A 19,586-nucleotide genomic window follows, 5' to 3' on the forward strand; every position below is an offset into this window, starting at 1 on the left:
TTGAAGCTTGAGAGCAGTGAGTACATTGCTGAAGGCTGCTCAGGGCAATGGCGGCAAGGTGGCCACAGAGGGAATTGGAGGCATCGGGTTAGGACAGTGGAAACATAACTGCACTGAACAGGGCTGTGGAGCTATGCCGGATGCTTAACATGGCTAGGTGGGATATGTCAAGGAAGGCAGGATGAGCGAACAGGAATTTTGATCTGGGGCTATACATTACAAAGGGCTTTATCTCTCTGTAAGTCTGTTGTTGCATTCCTCAAATCTTCCATGACTTGTTTTCAGGAAATGTGACGCTAGAATTGTCCAAGGAGAAACCCAATGAGCGCCTCCTAGACCGACATGCCTCGCAGTTCACCTCGTCGGTCCAGAAAGTGGAGTCAGAATTGTCTGGTCAGATCCGCTATCTCACACAGGTGAGTGACAACACCTGCATTTATTGTTGTTCTGATATCTAAATGTTGTGCCCCTTTTCTTTTCTTCGCTCATCCATTCACACAGTTCTTATATCTGGATCAACCCCTGCATTGAATTTCTTGCAACTCTTCTGACAAAGGTGCTTGTGCAAGATGAGCAATCTCATTAATGTGTTCCTGAGCATCTTGGCTCATGATTTTGTCCTGTGCATCATCATCATCATGGTGTCTTCCCAGCATGTGATCTCTAGGCTGAACTGCATGGTAGTATCACCTGTTTATGATCAGTCCTGTAAATCTTTTGCTAACTGTTTCACTTTCCAGAGTGTAATATGCAACTCATAGGCTGTATCACACAATCTGAAATGCTCAAAACCTGCCCACCCGTAATCCTGCAGTCAATTCTCCAGTGGGAGAGCGCAAATAACTCTGCAGGAGAGGATCTCATTGTGTCTCATGATCATCGCATGTACATACTCGTCTGCTCTCGTGTGTGTGTGTGTGTGTGTGTGTCTCTGTGTGTGTGTGTCTCTGTGTGTCTCTGTGTGTCATACTGTTGAGTAGTAATGGCATCATGTCCCATGATCCTGTTGGCTGCCATGACCATAGCTCTATCTGGGCGTTGAAGCTCACACTGTAACATAGTTTAACACTTGTCAGAGAGTGTGAGGTTGAGCGTTACAGTATCTGTGAATTAGTTGATCTGCTTCTATGTTGGGAGAATTTGGGCTGCCCCAAGGCCCACAAACAAAATTTGTTTAAGAGTTAGTGCCACATTTCACATGGTCATGATCTGTATATTATACATCCATCAATTGAATTTCATAGGCTGTAGAGTAGTCGAGAGTAGCAATATAATATGTTCAATCCTCTTGAGAAAAAGACGACTTGTGTATTCATTAGATTTGTCATGGCATGTAGGTTTTATAATGCCAATTCATTACTGGCACATGCTCCAAATGCTCTTGTGCCAACATGTTTCATCCTTTCCTTGATCTTTCTCAAGGCTGGGCTGGCTGCTACTACTGTATTGTGAGTAACAGAGGAGGCTCTTCTTATATGGCTTGCCAATTGACCCATGTGTACTTGCTTGTACTCTCTAGAGCATAGTATGGCCCTCTGTTCCTGGTATAATAGTTCCATGAAACCTGCAAGCTGTAATATATCTCTGTGATGGCTCTCTCTGCGATACAGAGTGGCCTGACCCTGCAAGAAATGCTTGTCATACTATGGAGAACTATGGCACCATGTCCCATGATCCTGTCAGCTGCCATGACCACAGCTCTGTCTAGGAGTTGGCGCTCATACTGCAACATAGTGTAACACGATTCATGGAATACAATTGCGTGGAAAACGGGCACTTGCGTGCAAAACGCACACAAGCGCCGTTTGCTGATTTCTGGAACACATTGCGCTGAATCCGCGCGGCCCGAGCACGTCACTGATAGCACGATCGCCTTGCGCGAGACGCCCAGCGAAGGTGCATACCGTCTTGCGCAGTCACCCAAAAAGGGGGCGGAATGTGTAGAATTGGGAACTACAAGCAAAAATATGGGACGCGCACTCTAACAACACGTATTCATAGAATCGAACAGGGCTCACCGGCACGCAGAAAGATGCGCTAATCCGGAAACCCGTCCAACACGCGAAGGCAGGCGCAAGCGTCACCGCGCACCAAAAACAATGCATAAAAAGACTGCGCGAAAATAAACGCGCGTATACAGCTTCAATGAATGTCATTTTTCGCAGCAGTGATCGTGGAACACCACAGGAGGAAGAAAGCCAGGGCACGCATTTTTTTTACCCAGGACCTTTCTTTTTGAGATGCCTGATGACCAGGTCTATGCCAGTTATAGGTTTCCACCTCATCTCATATTAGATCTGGTCAAGGAGTGGGTAGATGACCTCACGTCACCCACACTGTGCACCCAAGCACTGAGCCCCTTGGAAAAGGTGCTCAATGTCCTGCATTTTCTGGCCACTGGGTCATTTCAGCGGACAACTGCCATTGTCTGGGACATCTCACAGGCCACGCAGTCACGCTGCCTACACCAGGTGTTGGCAATCATGACTGCTCGCCCCTCAGTCCACAGGCACATATACATGCACAGAACACTCGCAGAAAGGCAGGCCGTGATGCAAGATTTTTATGGGGTGGCGCAATTCCCAAAAGTGCTTGGTGCCATTGATTGCACACATGTGGCCCTACGTCCACCTAGGGCCACGGAGCACATCTATCGCAATCGCAAGCACTGGCATTCCATCAACGTGCAGGTCGTATGTGATGCCAAGGGAATCATAACCTCTGTTTATGCCAACTATCCCGGGTCCACCCAAGATAGTTACATTTTCAGAATGTCACCCCCACACCGGGCCCTGGAAGCTGGGAGGCATGGCAACACATGGCTCATTGGTGAGTATAAATGGCCCTGCAAATGTATGCATGTCTCACACAGACCTCAACACACCACTGATAAACCTTGTCACCTCCACTTGGGACAGTGCCTACCCTCTGAGCACCTACATGATGACGCCAATACGGAACCCCACCACACCACCCCAGGTAAGATATAACGGAGCCCACATTGTAACTCGGGCCATAGTGGAGCACACATTCGGAGTGCTCAAGTCACGCTTCCGCTCCCTCGACCACTCTGGTGGCGAGCTACTATATGAACCACCAGTAGTGTGCAGGATCATTGTGGCAGCATGTGTCTTGCACAATGTTGCAACACAGCGTGGGGTACTGGTGGACATGGTGGTGCTCCCACATCCCCAACCACATGCACAGCGGCTGCGCATGGGAGGGGAAAGGGCACATGGCGAGGCTGCCCATACCCAGCTTGTGGCACAATTTTTCACCTAAAATCCAACCCCTGCAGAGTGCACACAGGCCTGGCACATTCCAGGTCACAGTCGGTGATGCCAAAGGGACAATCATCTGTCCCAACCTTAACACCCTGAGAATGTGTCCTTGGAAGTGCTACATTGTGTGCATCCCTTACAACTCAAACCTACTCAAACTAGCGTGCACAAAAGGCACACTCGGAAGATACTGTATGTCACTAACCCTATGCAAAAGTAAACATCCAAATGGCGGTATGTCACATAAACCCTCAAAATCCCCATGTCACCTCCTTGCCTGCACTATGCCGTGTCATGCAATGTGAAAATAGAAAAAATAAATGGCCACCTCATAACACTACTGTCACAAAGTGCAGAACGACAAACAAAACTACTCCTGAAACAACTCGCTATCACAAATCAAAAGAACAATGTACCCTGGAACATCAATTGCCCCGTAGAACATACCACAAACACAGGAGCGAACAGTGATCCTGTCTGATAGGGAGCAATCAGAATACGACAGTTGCCTCAATGTTTCCCATAGTACACTGCCATTATCAGTGTGGTTCTGCCAACTTAAGTGGTCATGGAAGTGCAAACCGCATGAAGGCCACCAGCAATGGAGACAGGCAAGCGAATACCTGAGAAATCACAATAAAAACATAATGGTCTGTAAAGTTTAAAAAAAAGGGGGATGTCAACCATGCACAGGACAAACAATCATGAATCACATTTGGGGTGTAAACACAGCTTGGACTTCTGACTGCCCACATATATCATGGAAGCCCAGTCCCCCTGTGTAAGTTACTTTTACACTCTGCACTCCTTGCAAGCCCATGGAAAGGGAAAGCAGTAGTTGCATGTGTGTCCGGGCCACAAACATGAGACAAGCCTGTATGGGCCCAGCTGGAACCTACAGTGGATGCCACACAAAGCAACACACTGCTACATAAATGCTCTATAGACAAAAAATAATACAAAATTCAAAAATGCCCATGGTGGGCCAGGGGTGGGGGGTGCGCCACCCATGAGCGTGGATGGACAGGGTGCACCTCAATTACCACATGTGTGGATGTTGAGAAAAAAGAAATACCCTCCATGGGTTCATGGCTAGCATGGATGGGGAGAGCCGTTGCTGCTGTCGCCACCCTCCGATGTTGCATTAGAAGGTGCAAGTGGTAAGGGAGGTTCACCATGTACGGCCCTGGCCTGGTCCTCCATGGCAGAAGCCATGCAGGACTGAGATGTTCGCATCACCAAAATGATGGCTCTGAGGTCTGCATGCAACACCTCACGGCTTGCACGCAGTTCCTTTTTGATATGGTGTGTGTCAACTGTTGCATGTGCTGTTCTGACCGTCTATTATGGCCTGCCTCGAGTGCAGCCAGTGTAGTTCAGAGGGACCTATTCTCCTCCCTCAGTGCATGCTCTTTGGGCCCATGGATGCATGCAGAGCACTCAGTTCTGCCTGTCGGCACCTGTTGCTGCCCACCATGTGGAGTCTCTTGTCAGCAGCATTTGGACCACACTGCCTGCTGCTGGAGCTGCACCAGTCTGTCTGGGGGGATAAGGGAATTGGCCACCCTTTCTATGCCCTGAGCCAACACCTCATAGGAAGCCCCCTGTTGTTGTGCAACAGAATGCATGGCCTGCTCCCACACAGTATTACCTGCTACCAAACGGCCACCATGTTGGCGGACCCCAAATCTACTTGGATCAAAGAAAGGTGGCCCTTGATGTGCTGTCGCTGTCTGTGGCTGCAGCACTGCAGGACTGCATCCCTCCCTTGACCACCTGCCCCAGGACCAGGAGTCAATGTTGTGGAGTGTGACCCTGCACCCATAACCACGACAGATGAATGTTCCAACACCGACTGGCCCTGTGAGGGGTCTCCCCTCCAATGCCCCCCCCGCAGAAGTTTGGGAATTAACAGCACCCACAGTTGATTCACTCACCTGCGACAGCAATGTAGAATCCACGTCCGTTTCACCACCCGATCCAAAGGCTTCCTCAGAGGCAGAGTCAGACTGACTCATGGCCAGGACGGCCTGTAGCACCACAGGGTTTTCATGGGCTACCACCCCACGTCCTCCACTGGTTCCAGGTTGCGTTTCAGTCTCCTGTACCTCCTCCTCTGCATCGAGTGCCTCATCACCTGCACATGGACAGAAAAATACATGAAGACACCTGTAAATATCATAGGCCACACACATGGGCATCCTCACAATGTTGTCACGCAACACATCAACCTGCACGCACCATCAATGCACATGCTCACGCACGTGCACAGTCTCATTTGAAGGGGAGTGTATCATGAAAGCAGCCACGGAAGTGTGTTAAAGGCCACGCAAACACATGTAGTGCATGGTGCCTAGCACACCTGACCTGTACAGTCGAGTCACCAACATCCCTGGTGCAAATACACAGATGCCACGTAGCATGGCCATGCCTGAAACGACAAACACCACGAGATGCAACTTGATGAGTACTGTCCAAGACCCATGTCCAAAGGCTGTGACCTGACAGGACATGGAAATCACTAGTCAGAAACACAAATGTGTCACAATGTACAATGAAGCTATGGTGGCTGAATAGAGTGAATCCAGGCGCACTGATACCATGATTCCAGGTCACATTGAAAGCACGCAAGTGTAGTGCCATGCATAAGTGGATATTTTGGGTTGGATTTGGGAGGGGGGCAGTGCATCACATGTGGACGTGCGTAAATAAGGACATAACTATGTAACCTGCACTGTAATTTTGAGGGATGATGCCAATTGGAAGGGTATGTGCACACATCAGGTGTCAAGTGTTGGTAGTGGGTCATAGTGTTACAGGAAAGACCCCCCCAAGTGCGGGAGATGTCCAGGAGGCACTGCATGTGTACAAACATTGGCTCAGAGGACTGTTTTGCAGATCAGAGTCTTGGCAGGTGACAAGGTCATCCCTGCAATCATCCCAGACCCCAGCAAGGGAGACGAGGAGAGAAAGCACAAAACAAGTGGGAATAACACAAGTGCCTACGGCCCCGGAGAAGGCACACCACCAGTTCCATCGAGGTAGGGATGCTGTACCAGGGGGAGGACCCAGATGAAGATAGGCACGAACCACAAAACAATTGCCAATGAGTAGGTACTCAGGCTGATGGAATAGGAAAGGGATGATTAAATACCATGAGAAGGAATCAAATGTCAATGATGGAGATCAACGAACAGCGGCACCAGGAACAATATGGCCATGTGGACAATGCACAGGGATTTGAAATCCACCTATGTAGGCACTGTGATGCAGTAACATCACATTCCTAGTGAGATACCTGGCCCCAGTACAACAGGACTACCCCCACAGTGCAGTCCGGGGTGACTTGCAGAGGGAAGAGAGTAGAAGCACATAAACTTGCAAGAAGCCTTTGTAGTAGTCCACTATAGGAATTAACTGTACTCTGCAGACAGTGATCTGCAGGTGGAAGGAGAGGAAAGGGAGTGAACCTCAGAGGAAATGCAGCCGGCAGGGTGACCTTCCTGAGACGTCACAGTAGTGATGAGAGAAGGCGATTGTGGAGTGCAAGCTCATCGGCCATCACAGGTTGGGGCAGGAAGAGGCCCAAGAGCAGCTTGACAGGGAGTGACATGCAATCAGTGACCCGGTGTGGTGATGAGGATTGTCACGTTGTGCAGCACATCGTACGTATTCAGTCAGCACAACAACAAGCGCGGATCACTCAACATTCACATGGCTCACCCGTGCCACTCTTACATATAGGCACATCTGGCAGACAATCATCACACTACATCCAAGCGACATGCACATGTCCCTGACGCACATGTATCAACAATCACCGGACATGTCCTCATAATTTGGCAGGTCTCCCACGCCTTGGACCTGCTCCACATCGATCATATCACTGACGATCACTTAATGTGGAGTGAGTTGATCGTCCTCTTGCGCTGGCCCACCTCCAGTCACCAGAGAATTGGCGTAGGCGGAACCTAGCTGGTCTTTGTCTCTGCGTCGGCTGTCATTCCAACGCTTCATCAGTTCACGCGGTGTGCGCCTCTCATAGCCCAATGCGTTTATACGATCCGTGACACACTGCCAGTGGGCCATACACTGAGCAGGCGTATGTGTGCTCCCTGCCTGCACAAGCATGTCATGTTTGTTTTTCCAACACGTACTCCACGAGGATGTCCAGTTCCTCATCACAGAAGCTCCTCTTCCTCAACGTGTTGGTCTGCTGTGCCGTGCTTGGGGTTTCAGCCCTGTCCGCTCCTAGCATGATTTTGCTTCTTGGAAGGTCATGCAGACCCTGAGTGGCTGGGGCCGCTTGGGTCAGTAGGGGCTGGAGTACTGGTGGACTGTGCTGTGGCATCAGCCACTGATGGCATGACAGTAGCTGCCCTGGCAGGTTTCGTACCTCTGTGCTGGTGCCAGTAACTTGCACCACACGTCTCTTGCCCTTACTGACAAGGACATTTGCACATGGGTCTCTGTGGACCTGTGCCTGGACCACCACAGTCCTGGCTGGCTGTCCCTGAGCCTGGGTGGTGGTAGCTGCAGCTGCCACCGCACTCTCATGGCCGTGGCTGGTGTTGGCAACTTTCACAACACGTCCCTCCCCCTTGGAGACAGGGATGACGGCACCTGTGCCAGGACCTCTACAGGCCTGGCAGTTGGTCCTTGAGCCTGGGCGTGGGGTGCTGCAGCTACGCCTGCAGCTCCCTCAGCCTGGCTGGTGGGTACAGCAGATGACAATGCTGCCCTGGGACCCTGCGTGCTCTGGACATCAGCATCAGCTCCATGTCCCTGACCCCGTTACGTGGGGGTAGGCGGGTTGGTTTGAGTACGGCTCTCCCTGCATGGCCCTGGCCACATCGGGTTCCTCGGCCACCTCTGCCCCCCTACCCACTTCTGGGCCTCCCACTCATGGCACTGATGGAATTATGCAGTGGGAGGCACAAATATGAATTGTCCTGGGCAATTTCAGTGAGTGGGGAAGTGTACGTGATGAAGTACGTACCACTGTGCTCCAGCTAGGCTCAATGGTAACCCCTGGGGTAAAAATAACGGGTCGCATAACGCACAGGCACCCCAAAAGCAAAATAAAATGTGTAATCAACCCCTCGGTAGCCCACGTGTGAAGTAAAAGCATTACGCAGTACGTTGTGGCACCCAGCAGCACAAAACAATGCATACATGAGGTACACGTAGGGTACTATGAACTCGAAAATGGGGGTATGTGTGAAACACCGTGGCAAGCACAGTATGAAAATTGCGTATGCGACTCACCGCTTGTCTTGTAGAAAAATTAAAACACGTGTGGAGGCAACTCTCCTGCCAAAACAAGACATATGCACTGTCACAGTATGGGAGAATTTGCGTGGGACCCCAGAATACTATGAAGTCCACGTGTCCATCTGCAACGAAATGCACCTACAGTGCAATGTTGTCCTACGCACACCTTTAACCCGGATGCCCAACGTACAGCGCGTGCCACGTAACTTGCGTGCATAGGCCCTTTCCTCCAAATCCACGCTAACATGCTGGTTCCACATGTGCGGAGTCACTCTGTTTCCGGCTGGCCACGCGAGTAACTCGGAAGATCCACGTGCCTGCCTACCAGCCAATTTACCTGCCTACAAGTGCCCCGAGCTGCCTCCTACGAGCCATCTGCTGCTGCCTGCTCACTCTGTGTACGTGCTGCCCACGTGCCCTGCAATCTGGTTCCTGCTGTACAGCCATTGCCAGTGCTCCTGTAACTGTGGACACATCTGCTGATCCTGAAGACTCCCAACAACGTGCCACACCACCGCTCCACAGCCCAGCACCAGGATTACCTTGCCCACCCACACCTGCCTCGGGGGTTGCCATGTCTGACCCAACATCACCTGAGGCAAGTGGCAACCCCCCTCGGCAGTGAAGCAGAGAGCTGTCGGCTTCTCAGCCAGGGAAGTTGACATCCTGGTGGAGCAAGTCCTGGGGCATTTTGATGCCCTCTTCCACGGACCATCGCAAGTCAGCAAGGAAGGATGGAGGATGATCTGTGCGGACATTGTGGGTGCCATCAACGCGGAGGGGGTGGCACCCTGTGACTACACACATGTTCACAAGCGCTGGGAGGACTTCAAGGCGAGGACCCACAACAAGGCCCGGCTCGTCCTCCAGGCTGGTGAGGACCAAGTGAGGCACCGGGGCCGGTTGACCAACGACAACTATCTGGTCCTGGATAGGTTCTATCCAGCGCTGTACACTCAGGTCCGGGATTTGGAGCTCCATCTGGAGTCGATTGGTAAGTGTCCATGTGTCCTCGTGCACCATGGTGCATGTTGATGTGTGGTTGGAGTGTGCACCTTGGCCTCATGTCTGGCATGCCCCTTGTACAGATGTCTGTGTACATGTCCCAGACAGTGCTGCATGTGAGTCCGTTCAAACATGTGTGACAGCAATGGTGTTTGGGTTGCAATGCGTGATTCACGCAAGCATGTTACGACATGCACATGTTTCCACGCTTGTGTCTGTACGGGGGCATGCGAGTGGTGTTACACATGTGTGCTTCCATCAACCTCATGGGCATGCATGTTTTGCATGTGTCAGGGAAGTGAGTGTGTGACTAGCCAACACTCGTGGATGTATGACACATTAGCATTTGAATGTATGATTGACTCATGCTGCCAAATTGGCCTCAGGTGCACTCTGACCTTATAGCTGCATTGGCTGTTGCATGACTGTCAGGTGATGTGTGTGAATGAGATGTGCAAGTCCCATGATGCATGTGAGTTGGGCACATGATTTTGAAGTGCTTACAGTGCCTTGTACATGGATGTGAATGTCTGATGCGCATGACGTACATGAGTGTGCATGTGTGTGAATGCCACTTCCGGTGTGTAGTGGACGGTGATGATGCGTGTGACCTTTGACAGTGCCACTGACGTACCTTTGCATTGTGCCAAACACACACATGTTCAGTCCCCTGATGTTTGTGTTCTCTGTTTTCACATCCCCAGTGACGATAGGAGAAGAGGGTAGAGAAGGCGCTGTGGAGCAAGGTAGCAGGTACTGTCATCTTCCGGGAGTGAGGAGGCTGGTGCCGCGTCGCAGTCACCGGCGACAGCTGCTGAGGGTAGGTCCAAGAGGGCGAAGGTGGTGGTCTCCTCCTCAGCAGTGGGAGGGACAGATAAGCCCAAACAAGGGCAAGACACTGCAGAAGACGGTGGGGAGGCATCCAGGTTGGCGGGGGATGTGGAGGAGGAGGCGGCCACATCAGCCCAGTCCATGGGGCACGGCGGGGGTGATGACGTAGGTATGCCTTCTGCAGTCCAGACTCAAGGGCCGGAGGCAGCGCAGGTCGCGGTGGAGGTGCCTGTGTTCATTCTGCCCTTGGGACTGTGACTGCATCTGTATTTCCCTGCGGGCATGCATCATACCGGACCCATCCGTAAGTGGCGGATGTATCCACACAAACGGATACACCAATACCTGCGGATGAAGCCATTCGGGACCGTGTGGAACCGTTGGTAGCCGGTATCACGAGGCGTACAGGCAACATCCGTGATGAGGTGCAGGCTTTCAAGCGGGGGCTTGCACGTCATCACGATGAGGTCTGTTGTCTCTTGAACTGGCTAGCACAGTTTATGGTCTCGCAATGGGTCAGTGGACTGGCCACTTATGTGACCCCTTCCTTGTCTTCCTCTTCTGTGCACCAGTCGTCCTCCCTGCGTCTTACGGCCCAAATACCACCAGGGCCCCCTGTGCATCTGTCCCAACCCCGGTGCCAGTCTGGTGGAGATCACATACCTGCCAGAGTCAGGAGTCGAGGTGGAATCGGCAGATGTGGTCACCACAGCAACAGGAGCTATTGCAATGGAGGAAGAGCAGGCATTAAGGAGAAGGGCACGTGCTGTCATCATCCTGGAGGTTGTTCTTGATGCACAGGCACCAGGCATATTGGCAGCAGCAGGCTCAGAGTAGGAGGCGATGGGACTCGGGGCTTTCAACAGCAGAGGGCAGGTATCCGCCATCAGGCAGGAGGCAAACGTGGACCTTACAACAAGGATCACTTACGTGTTGGAGCGTTTGGGCCAGCAGATTGGGGCAGAGCGGCAGCGGACACAGGAGGCACGACTCGCCATGGCCAGGGCGGAGAATTCCCTGTGTCAGGCAGAGAGGCAGGCGGAGGTCCTCAGAGACTTGCAAGGAGTTTGAGAGGAGCATGGTGGAGTCCCTGCAAGCCATCTTGAGGGATGTGGAGGCCCGCCTAGTGGAAGTGGACGCAGTGTTTGATGATGCCCTGGCAGAGACTGAGCGAGAGTATGGTGAGGAGGAGGACTAGACCGCTGCCTTTGAATATGGTTCTTTAGGTGTAGGTTTCATTTATTTTTCACTTTTTTTGGACTTCCTGGACTTTGCTCCACATTTTGTAAATAGTTCTTTTTTTAATGGTATTTTTTAGGATTTTAAGACCTGGGATGGAGCAGACCACCACTCCCTTATGAGCAAGCATCCGTCTTGATGGGGACGATAAGCGTGTAGATGGATGGGCAAGAAAGGTATTTTCAGCAGGGAGCATGGCACTGAAATCTGCCAACTCCACTTGTGCCCTGGCAACATTTTCGTACACTGTGGGATTGCATATCTATGGCGGCAAGAGCATATTCCCGAGTGGGAAGAAGGGGATGGCTTCTTAGCTATAATTAAGGATGGCAAAGAAGCTAGTTGTGAATCCCTTCAGTCAGGATTAGATACTGCGTATAGTGTTAGCAGATCATGGCTACCAGCACCGTAGTGCGCATATATGCGTGGTTGAGGAAGTCGGGTTTTGCACCGGATGTGCAGTCTAGTCTTCTCAACATGCCTTTTTGATGGGTCTCTTTGGCAGCAAGGCTCACGAGAGCCTTGAGAAGTTGCAGACCTCGAAGGTGGCAGCCAAGTCTTTAGGCGCCGCTGTTCAGCAACCTCATCCTTTTCGTACTAGTATTGAACCTTGAAGGGGTAGATCTTTTCGCTACTACTCAGTTGGAAGGGCGAGGGGAATGGCCAGTCAAAGAACTTTTTCTCGTGGTGGACGAAGTAGAGGTGCCAAGCCAGCTCAAGCAGTAGCCTCCCTACCTTCGGCCTCTGCAGCAGCCGCCACAAAACCACTCTGAGGTCTTGAGTCACAGTTCACCTGTGGGGGGCAGATTGTCTCTGCATTTAGAAGAATGGCGAGACAATACTAAGGATGCTCGGGCTCTGGAAACTGTAGCCCAGGCTTACTGCCTTCCCTTTATAATAAGACCTCAGAACAATCCACCGGGGAACCGCTCTTTGATGGTTCCAGACCCGCTCCTTGTGCAGGAAGTTTTAACCGTGCAAGAGAAAGGTGCTGTAGAACAGGATCCTGTAGCGGAGAGGAACAAGGAATGATACTCACCATATTTTATGATCCCCAAAAAGGACGGAGGACTGAGACCCATCTTGGACTTGAGATCTTGGAACAAGTTCCTCAGGAAGGACAAGTTCAAGATGGTCACACTTTCTCAGATCCTTCAGGCCTTCCAATTTCAGGATTGGTTGGTGTCATTGTACCTCCAGGATGCTTATTTTCATGTGCCAATCCATCTCAAGCACAGAAAATACCTGAGGTTTGCAGTTGGTGGCTCTCGCTATCAGTTTCGAGTTCTGCCTTTCGGACTAACCTCTGCGCCAAGGGTTTTCACCAAACTGATGGCGGTAGTGGCAGTGATTCTCAAGAGAAGGGGAATTCACGTCTACCCCTACCTGGACGATTGGTTGATCAGGGCACGTTCTCTCGAGCAAGCCCTGGATCATCTCTGTCACCTGCCGCTCTCTTCACAGATTGGGTTTTTCCCTCAATTACAAGAAGTCCCATATGATACCTTCTCAACAGCTCCAGTACATCATGCCTGTATTAGACACATCCTTGGGAAAGAGCTCGCCACCTAAGGTGAGGGCTCAAGACATTCTTTAGATGGTTACCAAGTTTCAGAGGGCCCCGATTCTTCGGCCTTCGATTTCTTGAGGTTGCTCGGCCTCATGGCATCCTGCATTTTTCTGGTGCCAGAAGCCCGCCTGAGAAGGAGATCCCTTCAATGGGCTCTAAGAGCACAATTGTCCCAGTTCTCAGGAAAGATGTCGGACTGACTTCAGATTCCAGTCAGGATCTCACAGGATCTTCTGTGGTGGGCCTGCGAAGAAAATATAATTAAGGGGGAACCCTTTTGGCAGCCATGGCCGGAGATTACAGGAGTGACGGACACCTCACTGACAGGGTGGGGAGCTCACGCCAACGATTTGACAGTCAGCTGTTGTTGGTTTGGAGCTGAGGGCAATCAGACTAGCTTTGAAGTCCTTCCTGCCCTCTGCACGAGGAAAGAATGTCCTGATGAGGATGGACAACACAGTAGCCATGTACTACCTCAACAAGAGAGGTGGTGTAGGGGTCACTACCACTGTGCAGAGAGGTAATGCTGCTCTGGTACTGGGCAATTCAAGAAGGAATCTCTCTTTTGGCAGGTCACCTAACCGGAGAGGAGAACACGGCGGCGGACGCTCTGAGCAGGTAGAGCACAGTCTCCCACGAGGGTGAACTAGTTTAGGAAGCCCTTCAAGTGATCTTCACCCTTTGGGGAACCACTCAAGTGGACCTGTTCGTGACCGGTGTCAACCAGAAGTGCGAACTGGACTGTTTCAGGGAATCGCCCCCAAGAGGAGCTCTAGGAGACACATTCATGGTGGATTGGGAGTTCCCGCTCCTATACGCGTTTCCACCAGTCCCCGTCATTCCTCACGTGATCAGAAGGTTCAGAAAGTTCAGGAAGCACATGATCCTAATTGCCCCGGATTGGGCCAGAAGGGCGTGGTACCCAGACTTTCTGGCTATGTCCATCTGTCCTCGGATACGTCTTCCACAAAGAGAGGACCTTCTTGCGTGAGAGGAAGGTCTGGTTTTCCATCCAGAGGTCAACATTCTCAACCTTCATGCTTGGTTTCTGAAAGGTTGAGATATATGGATTGGGATCTACCGGATGACGTTATGGAGGGTATTGCTTTCATCTAGAAGACCAGCAACAAAATCTTTGTGCCGTTGGAACAAGTTTTGCAAGTGGTTCAAGGAAAATAATGTAGATCCTTTTCTGTGTAAAACACTGGACGTATTGTCTTTTCTTCTATCCTTAGCCAATTTGGGGCTCCAGACTGGTACCATTAAAGGCTATTTGGGACATCTCTCCGTCTTGTGGGACGGGACCGGAGCACTTTGTAAAAAGCATCCACATTTTTTTCAAAAATGTTGTCCCTCCTCTTTTTCCTGCGCTGGGCCCGGCACGCGGCCGTAACCCCGCCCACCTTGGCTCCGCTCCGCGCATCGGCCATCAGTCCTTTTCTCCGCACGATCGGGGCCGGACGCACTTGCATCCTCGGAAGACTTTCTTCCCTTTTTCCCTCTCTGGCTCTCGCTAGTGTTCGTTTTCTAGTCCGTCTGTCTTTTAAACTAGATTTTCCAGACTGTTCATCATGTCACCGTCGCTTTGCCAAGGCGTATCCCCATCCTCTTTGTTTAGAGTGTTTGTGGACCCGGAACACCGTTGGGACTCCTGTTTTTACTGTGACTCCCTTTCGGTCCGGGCACTTAAACGTCGGTTGGAGCGGTGGGAAGAGGTGTTCGGACGGACTCCTCCTTCGCATTTTCAGGCGTTCATCGACAAGAAGAAAAAACGCCTGGTAAGTTCTTTACTTTTCAGAGCACCCCGGCCGGGGATACCTTTCCGGGTTCCTCTCGAGTCGGGAGGGGCGTTGATCGCTCTGTTACCGGGGTTCGCCCTGAGGTGCCTGTCGGGCCTAATAATTCTACTGGAGTTTTCTCCGAGGGTCTCTGTAAGGGGCCTGTGTCCACCGGAGTACGCTCCGAGGCCCCTCCTGTGGAGGCTGTCTGTAGACCCAGTTCTACTGAGTCGTTGAATACCGGAGCTTGCTCTGAGGCCGCTCTTTCGACTTCCCTCAAAGACAAAACCGGGGTGCGCCCCGAGGTCTTGGCTGGGCTTGAAGTTACTGAACGGATGTTCAAGGCCTGTGCCGATAAGGCTTCTACCGGGCCTAGGTCCGAGGTCCCTCATACAGAGGCCAAGGATACCAACAGTTCTGAGGGGCTGGGCAAGGCCCTGTCGGTGAAAGCGCACTGTTCCCGCTCTTGTGGTGACACCAGATCTGTTGAGGGGGCAAAGAAGAAAGTTTCTTCTTTTTCCTTCGAAGGCTCAGTTGGCGGTTGGTATGTCGCAGAAACATTCCAGGGCTCATAGTACCAGCTCTTCTGAGGTTGCTTACGTTAAGGCTAAAATTAAGACCCCTGACCCATCGACGGGGACCCCTGCCTCACTTCCTCACGTGCCGCAGTTCCCCTCAGATGAGGACAAAATAGCGGCTGTTCCCGCCACGACCACGGTGGCCATTTTAGGTACTACCCCTGCAACTACGCCATTGGCCCGCCCCTGGTGTAAGGTTCGGTCCTTCGGGTGAACCTAAGGTCCCTTGTGCGCATCCTTACCGGCCGGTTTATGATTGGAACGCCCGGATGCCTCTTCCGCACAATGTTTCGTTGCCTGCGGGGGCGGCTCCGTTGATTTATGTGGATTCGTCGTTGGAGGGGCCGGTGTGGCACCCTTCTCCGTTACGTCCCTGGATTTGTCCACCTCATGAGAGGCCTCCTCAGGTTCCGAAACAAGCTCCTGAGGACGCTTTTTTCGGTAAATTTCAAGCGCTTATGCACACCGACCCCATGAGGGAATATTTCAAAGGGCTTTTCAAGGAGATATGTCCACCTGCGCCTCCGGGTCCACCTGTTCCACCGGTGGTTCCGCCGGTGCCTCCCTTGCTCGTGGTGCCTCCCCCTGCGCTTCCACCTGTGCCACCATTGTCCCCAGTGGACAAGGCAGTGCCTGACACGGCTCAGCAGGATCCTGACCTGTCAGATAACCCTCAAGGCGATCAGGACAACGAGGACCTTCCCCGCTCTATCAGAGCTTTCCATGACCGGGTGCTGGACATGATGGGTTTCTTAGATGTTCCGGTGCCCGAGGCACCTGCTCCGCAGGAGGGCGTGCTTTCTGGGGCATTCACCTTGTCTCCTTTGGAGCGTACCGGCCTGCTCTTGCAGAGGTCCGAAGAGTTTGGGAAAAGCCACACTCGGGACTTTTTATCAACAAAAAGATTGACGCGAGATACAGGCTGAATTCTTCGGAAGAAGTGGCCTTGTCGTCTTGTCCTCCTCCGCGGCGGCTGCTCAGGTCTTGGGGAAGGAGGACAAGCTGCTGGACTCCCTGGGGAGGAAAATCTTTGCCAATTCGGCCTTGTAACTCAGGCAGGCCAATGCAGAATTGATTTTGGCGGGAGCTAACCTGCGGATGTGGAGAGGTCTGTTGGAGTTTGAGGAGCACATTCCGGTCGAGAAGTTGGAGGATTTCAGAGGAGGCCTTTCCAATGCCAGGGTCTTGGCCCAGGATTTCCTGGAGGCTGCGGCTCATCAAGTAGACACCTCGGCTCGGGGTCTGATGCTTGGGGTTGATACCTTGCGGCAAGCGTGGCTGCATGCCACTAAGTTCTCGAAGGAGGTGCAAGACAAGGTTCTGGACCTTCCATTTGATGGTAAGGAGCTTTTTCACTCTTCTACTGATGTAGAGCTCACCAAAACCAAAGATAGCACTCAGACGGCCAAATCATTGTCTGTTCTGGTTAAAGCTCCCTTCAAGTCTCAAAGGCCGTTGTCGCAAGGTCGACCTTCCTCTGGTTTTAGGGGCTTCCTCGACCGCAAATCTCGCAGAGTGGATACTCCTGCAGGGAATAACCGCTGTAGACAACAGCATACGCGGTTTTTCTCCCGCTCCTCAGCCTCCTCATCAGGTTCAGGTGGCACCGCCACCGATAAGCCTGCCAAATGAGGGTTTTCCGCGCATGCATGAGACCCCAGTGGGAGGACGCATTGCGTCTCATTGGGAGGCATGGCAGGCCATCACAGAAGACAGATGGGTCTGGTCAGTCGCTCGAGCGGGCTTCCGCTTACCTTTACCCCCTACCCCACCCCTCCTTTTCAGCTGTCGAGCTCACCCTCCCTCAAGGCCGAGGTTCAGAAACTTCTGCACCTCCGAGCTGTGGAACCCGTTCCCCTTGGGGAGCGAGGGGAGGGCTTCTACTCCCGGCGCTTTACGGTGCCCAAACTTAACCAGGCTGGCCTGCGCACCATCCTAGACCTTTCCCAGTTCAATCTTTTCCTACCCCAAGAGAAATTCAAGATGATCACGCCCAGCCAGATTCGCTCCTCCTTGCAGATGGGCGATTGGCTCAGCGTGGTCGATCTTCAGGATGAGTACATGCATATCCTGATTTGGAATCCACACAGGAGATACCTCCGCTTCTCTTTGGGAGAGGAGCACTTCCAGTTTCGGGTGCTTCCTTTTGGCCTCAGTTCGGCGCCGCGTGTCTTCACGAAGATGATGTCGGTGATTGCGGCCTATCTTCATCTCCAGGGTATCCATGTGTATCCCTATTTGGACGACTGGCTCCTACGCAGCCCTTGTCCGTTGGCAGCAGCGGAAAACCTCCAGTCTCTCCTTCAGCTCCTGGTCCATCTTGGGCTGTCGGTGAACTGGCGGAAATCCTCCATGATGGTCTCACAGGACCTGACTTTCATGGATTTTCGTTGGAACACGATCGACTGCCGAGTGCATCTGACCGGGGACAGAATGGCGGATCTGTTGGCCACGTGTCAGATGTTTGCGCAGTCGGAAAGCATGTCGGCCTGGTGGTTCCAGAGGCTTCTGGGCCTCATGGCCTCGTGTGCACTGGCTCTTCCTCTTGCTCGTCTCAAAATGAGACAGACCCAGATGGCTCTTCAGAGTTCCTAGCGTCAGGCTGTGGACCCGGATTCCAAGCGGATAATGATTCCGGATTTCATGAGTGGACCTGGACTGGTGGTTATCTCTCAGCAACCTGTCAGTGGGCGTGGGGTTCCAGGACCCAGCCCCCATGGTGACGATCACAACAGACTCCTCCCTTTTCGGATGGGGTGCGACGTTAGATCTTCTTCAGGTCTCGGACCTCTGGTCACCTCAGGACAAGCTCCTGGGGGACGCACTCGAGATTCCATGGCACAACATGAGAGCTTACGCCTTCCCGCCTCTTCTCCTGGTTCATCAAGCAATTTGGAAGTTGAAGAGCTCTGTCGACTGTTCTCTTCTACTGATAGCTCAGTGGTGGCCGCCCAGGTTTTGGTTTTTTAGAACTTCAGCACCTGTCGGTGTATCCGCCGATCAGGTTACCAGTAACTCCCGATCCCCTTCACCAAGGGGAACAGCAGATGTGGCACCCCTCCCCACAATCGCTCAACTTGGCGGCATAGTGCCTGCGTTCACGTCTCTAGAGCATTTGGGTTTGTCTGTGGATAACATGCGCATTATCCAGGCAGCCAGGAAACCCTCGACCAGATCCCAATACAAGAGTAAATGGCTCAGGTTCTGTCATTGGTGTTTGGAGAAAGAATTGTACCCGAGGGTGGCAACGATTGACACGGTGCTGTCCTTCGTATCCTCCCTAGCAGAGTCAGGGGTTCATGGTCTGTCTTGCAGGACTCATCTCTCGGCGATTTCCGCTTACCTCTCTACAGACCGGTGTTCTTTAACCCGGTGGTGAAGAGACATTTTGCTGGCTTGAAACGTATCTACCCTCCGGTTCATAGTCCGCACCTGCCTTGGGACCTAAATGTAGTCCTGACGGCGCTGTGCCATGAACCCTTTGAGCCAATGGCTACGGTTGACCTCAAGTACGTGTCCTGGAAAGTATCCTTTCTGGTAGCCGTTACGTCAGCGAGGAGACTGAGTGAGCTCCAGGCATTGTCGGTGGAGCATCCTTTCTTGGTCTTTCACAAGGACAAGGTAGTCCTTCGGACAAACCCAGCTTTCCTACCAAAGGTAGTGACCGAATTCCATCTGAATCGGTCGATTTCCCTTCCGGTCTTTTTTCTGAACCCTGCCTTGGAGGCGGAAAGGGTTCTACACTGCCTGGATGTCCGAAGAGCTCTTAAGTTGTACCTGGACAGGACTTTCGAGCTTCGGAGCTCTTCCCAACTGTTTGTGACCTTCGGTAAGCCTAAGGGCAGGCCGCCGTCTAAGGCATCTATTTCCAGATGGATTACCGCCTGTATCACGGAATCTTTCACCGTCCAAAAGCTGAAACCTCCTAAAGGTATCCATGCACACCAGGTGCGAGGCAAGGCAGCCGGGGTTGCTTTTCAGAAGTATGTTCCCTGGGAGTCCATCGCTAAAGCGGCTACTTGGGCCTCCC

General features: G+C 52.2%; 1 protein-coding gene across 4 annotated transcripts in view; it reads left to right on the forward strand.

The window, feature by feature from the left end:
* MED11 (mediator complex subunit 11) overlaps nucleotides 1–19,586 on the forward strand; it is a 213,460-nt gene that overhangs the window by 184,496 nt on the left and 9,378 nt on the right. For all 4 annotated transcript variants that reach the window (XM_069646600.1, XM_069646594.1, XM_069646597.1 and 1 more), the window contains one exon: nucleotides 286–416. In XM_069646600.1, the coding sequence (XP_069502701.1) occupies nucleotides 286–416 (131 nt within the window). The remainder of the gene's footprint in view (nucleotides 1–285; nucleotides 417–19,586) is intronic.

The sequence above is a fragment of the Ambystoma mexicanum genome, chromosome 1p (genome assembly GCF_040938575.1).
Source record: "Ambystoma mexicanum isolate Mex_15411 chromosome 1p, UKY_AmexF1_1, whole genome shotgun sequence".
Lineage (NCBI taxonomy): Eukaryota > Metazoa > Chordata > Amphibia > Caudata > Ambystomatidae > Ambystoma > Ambystoma mexicanum.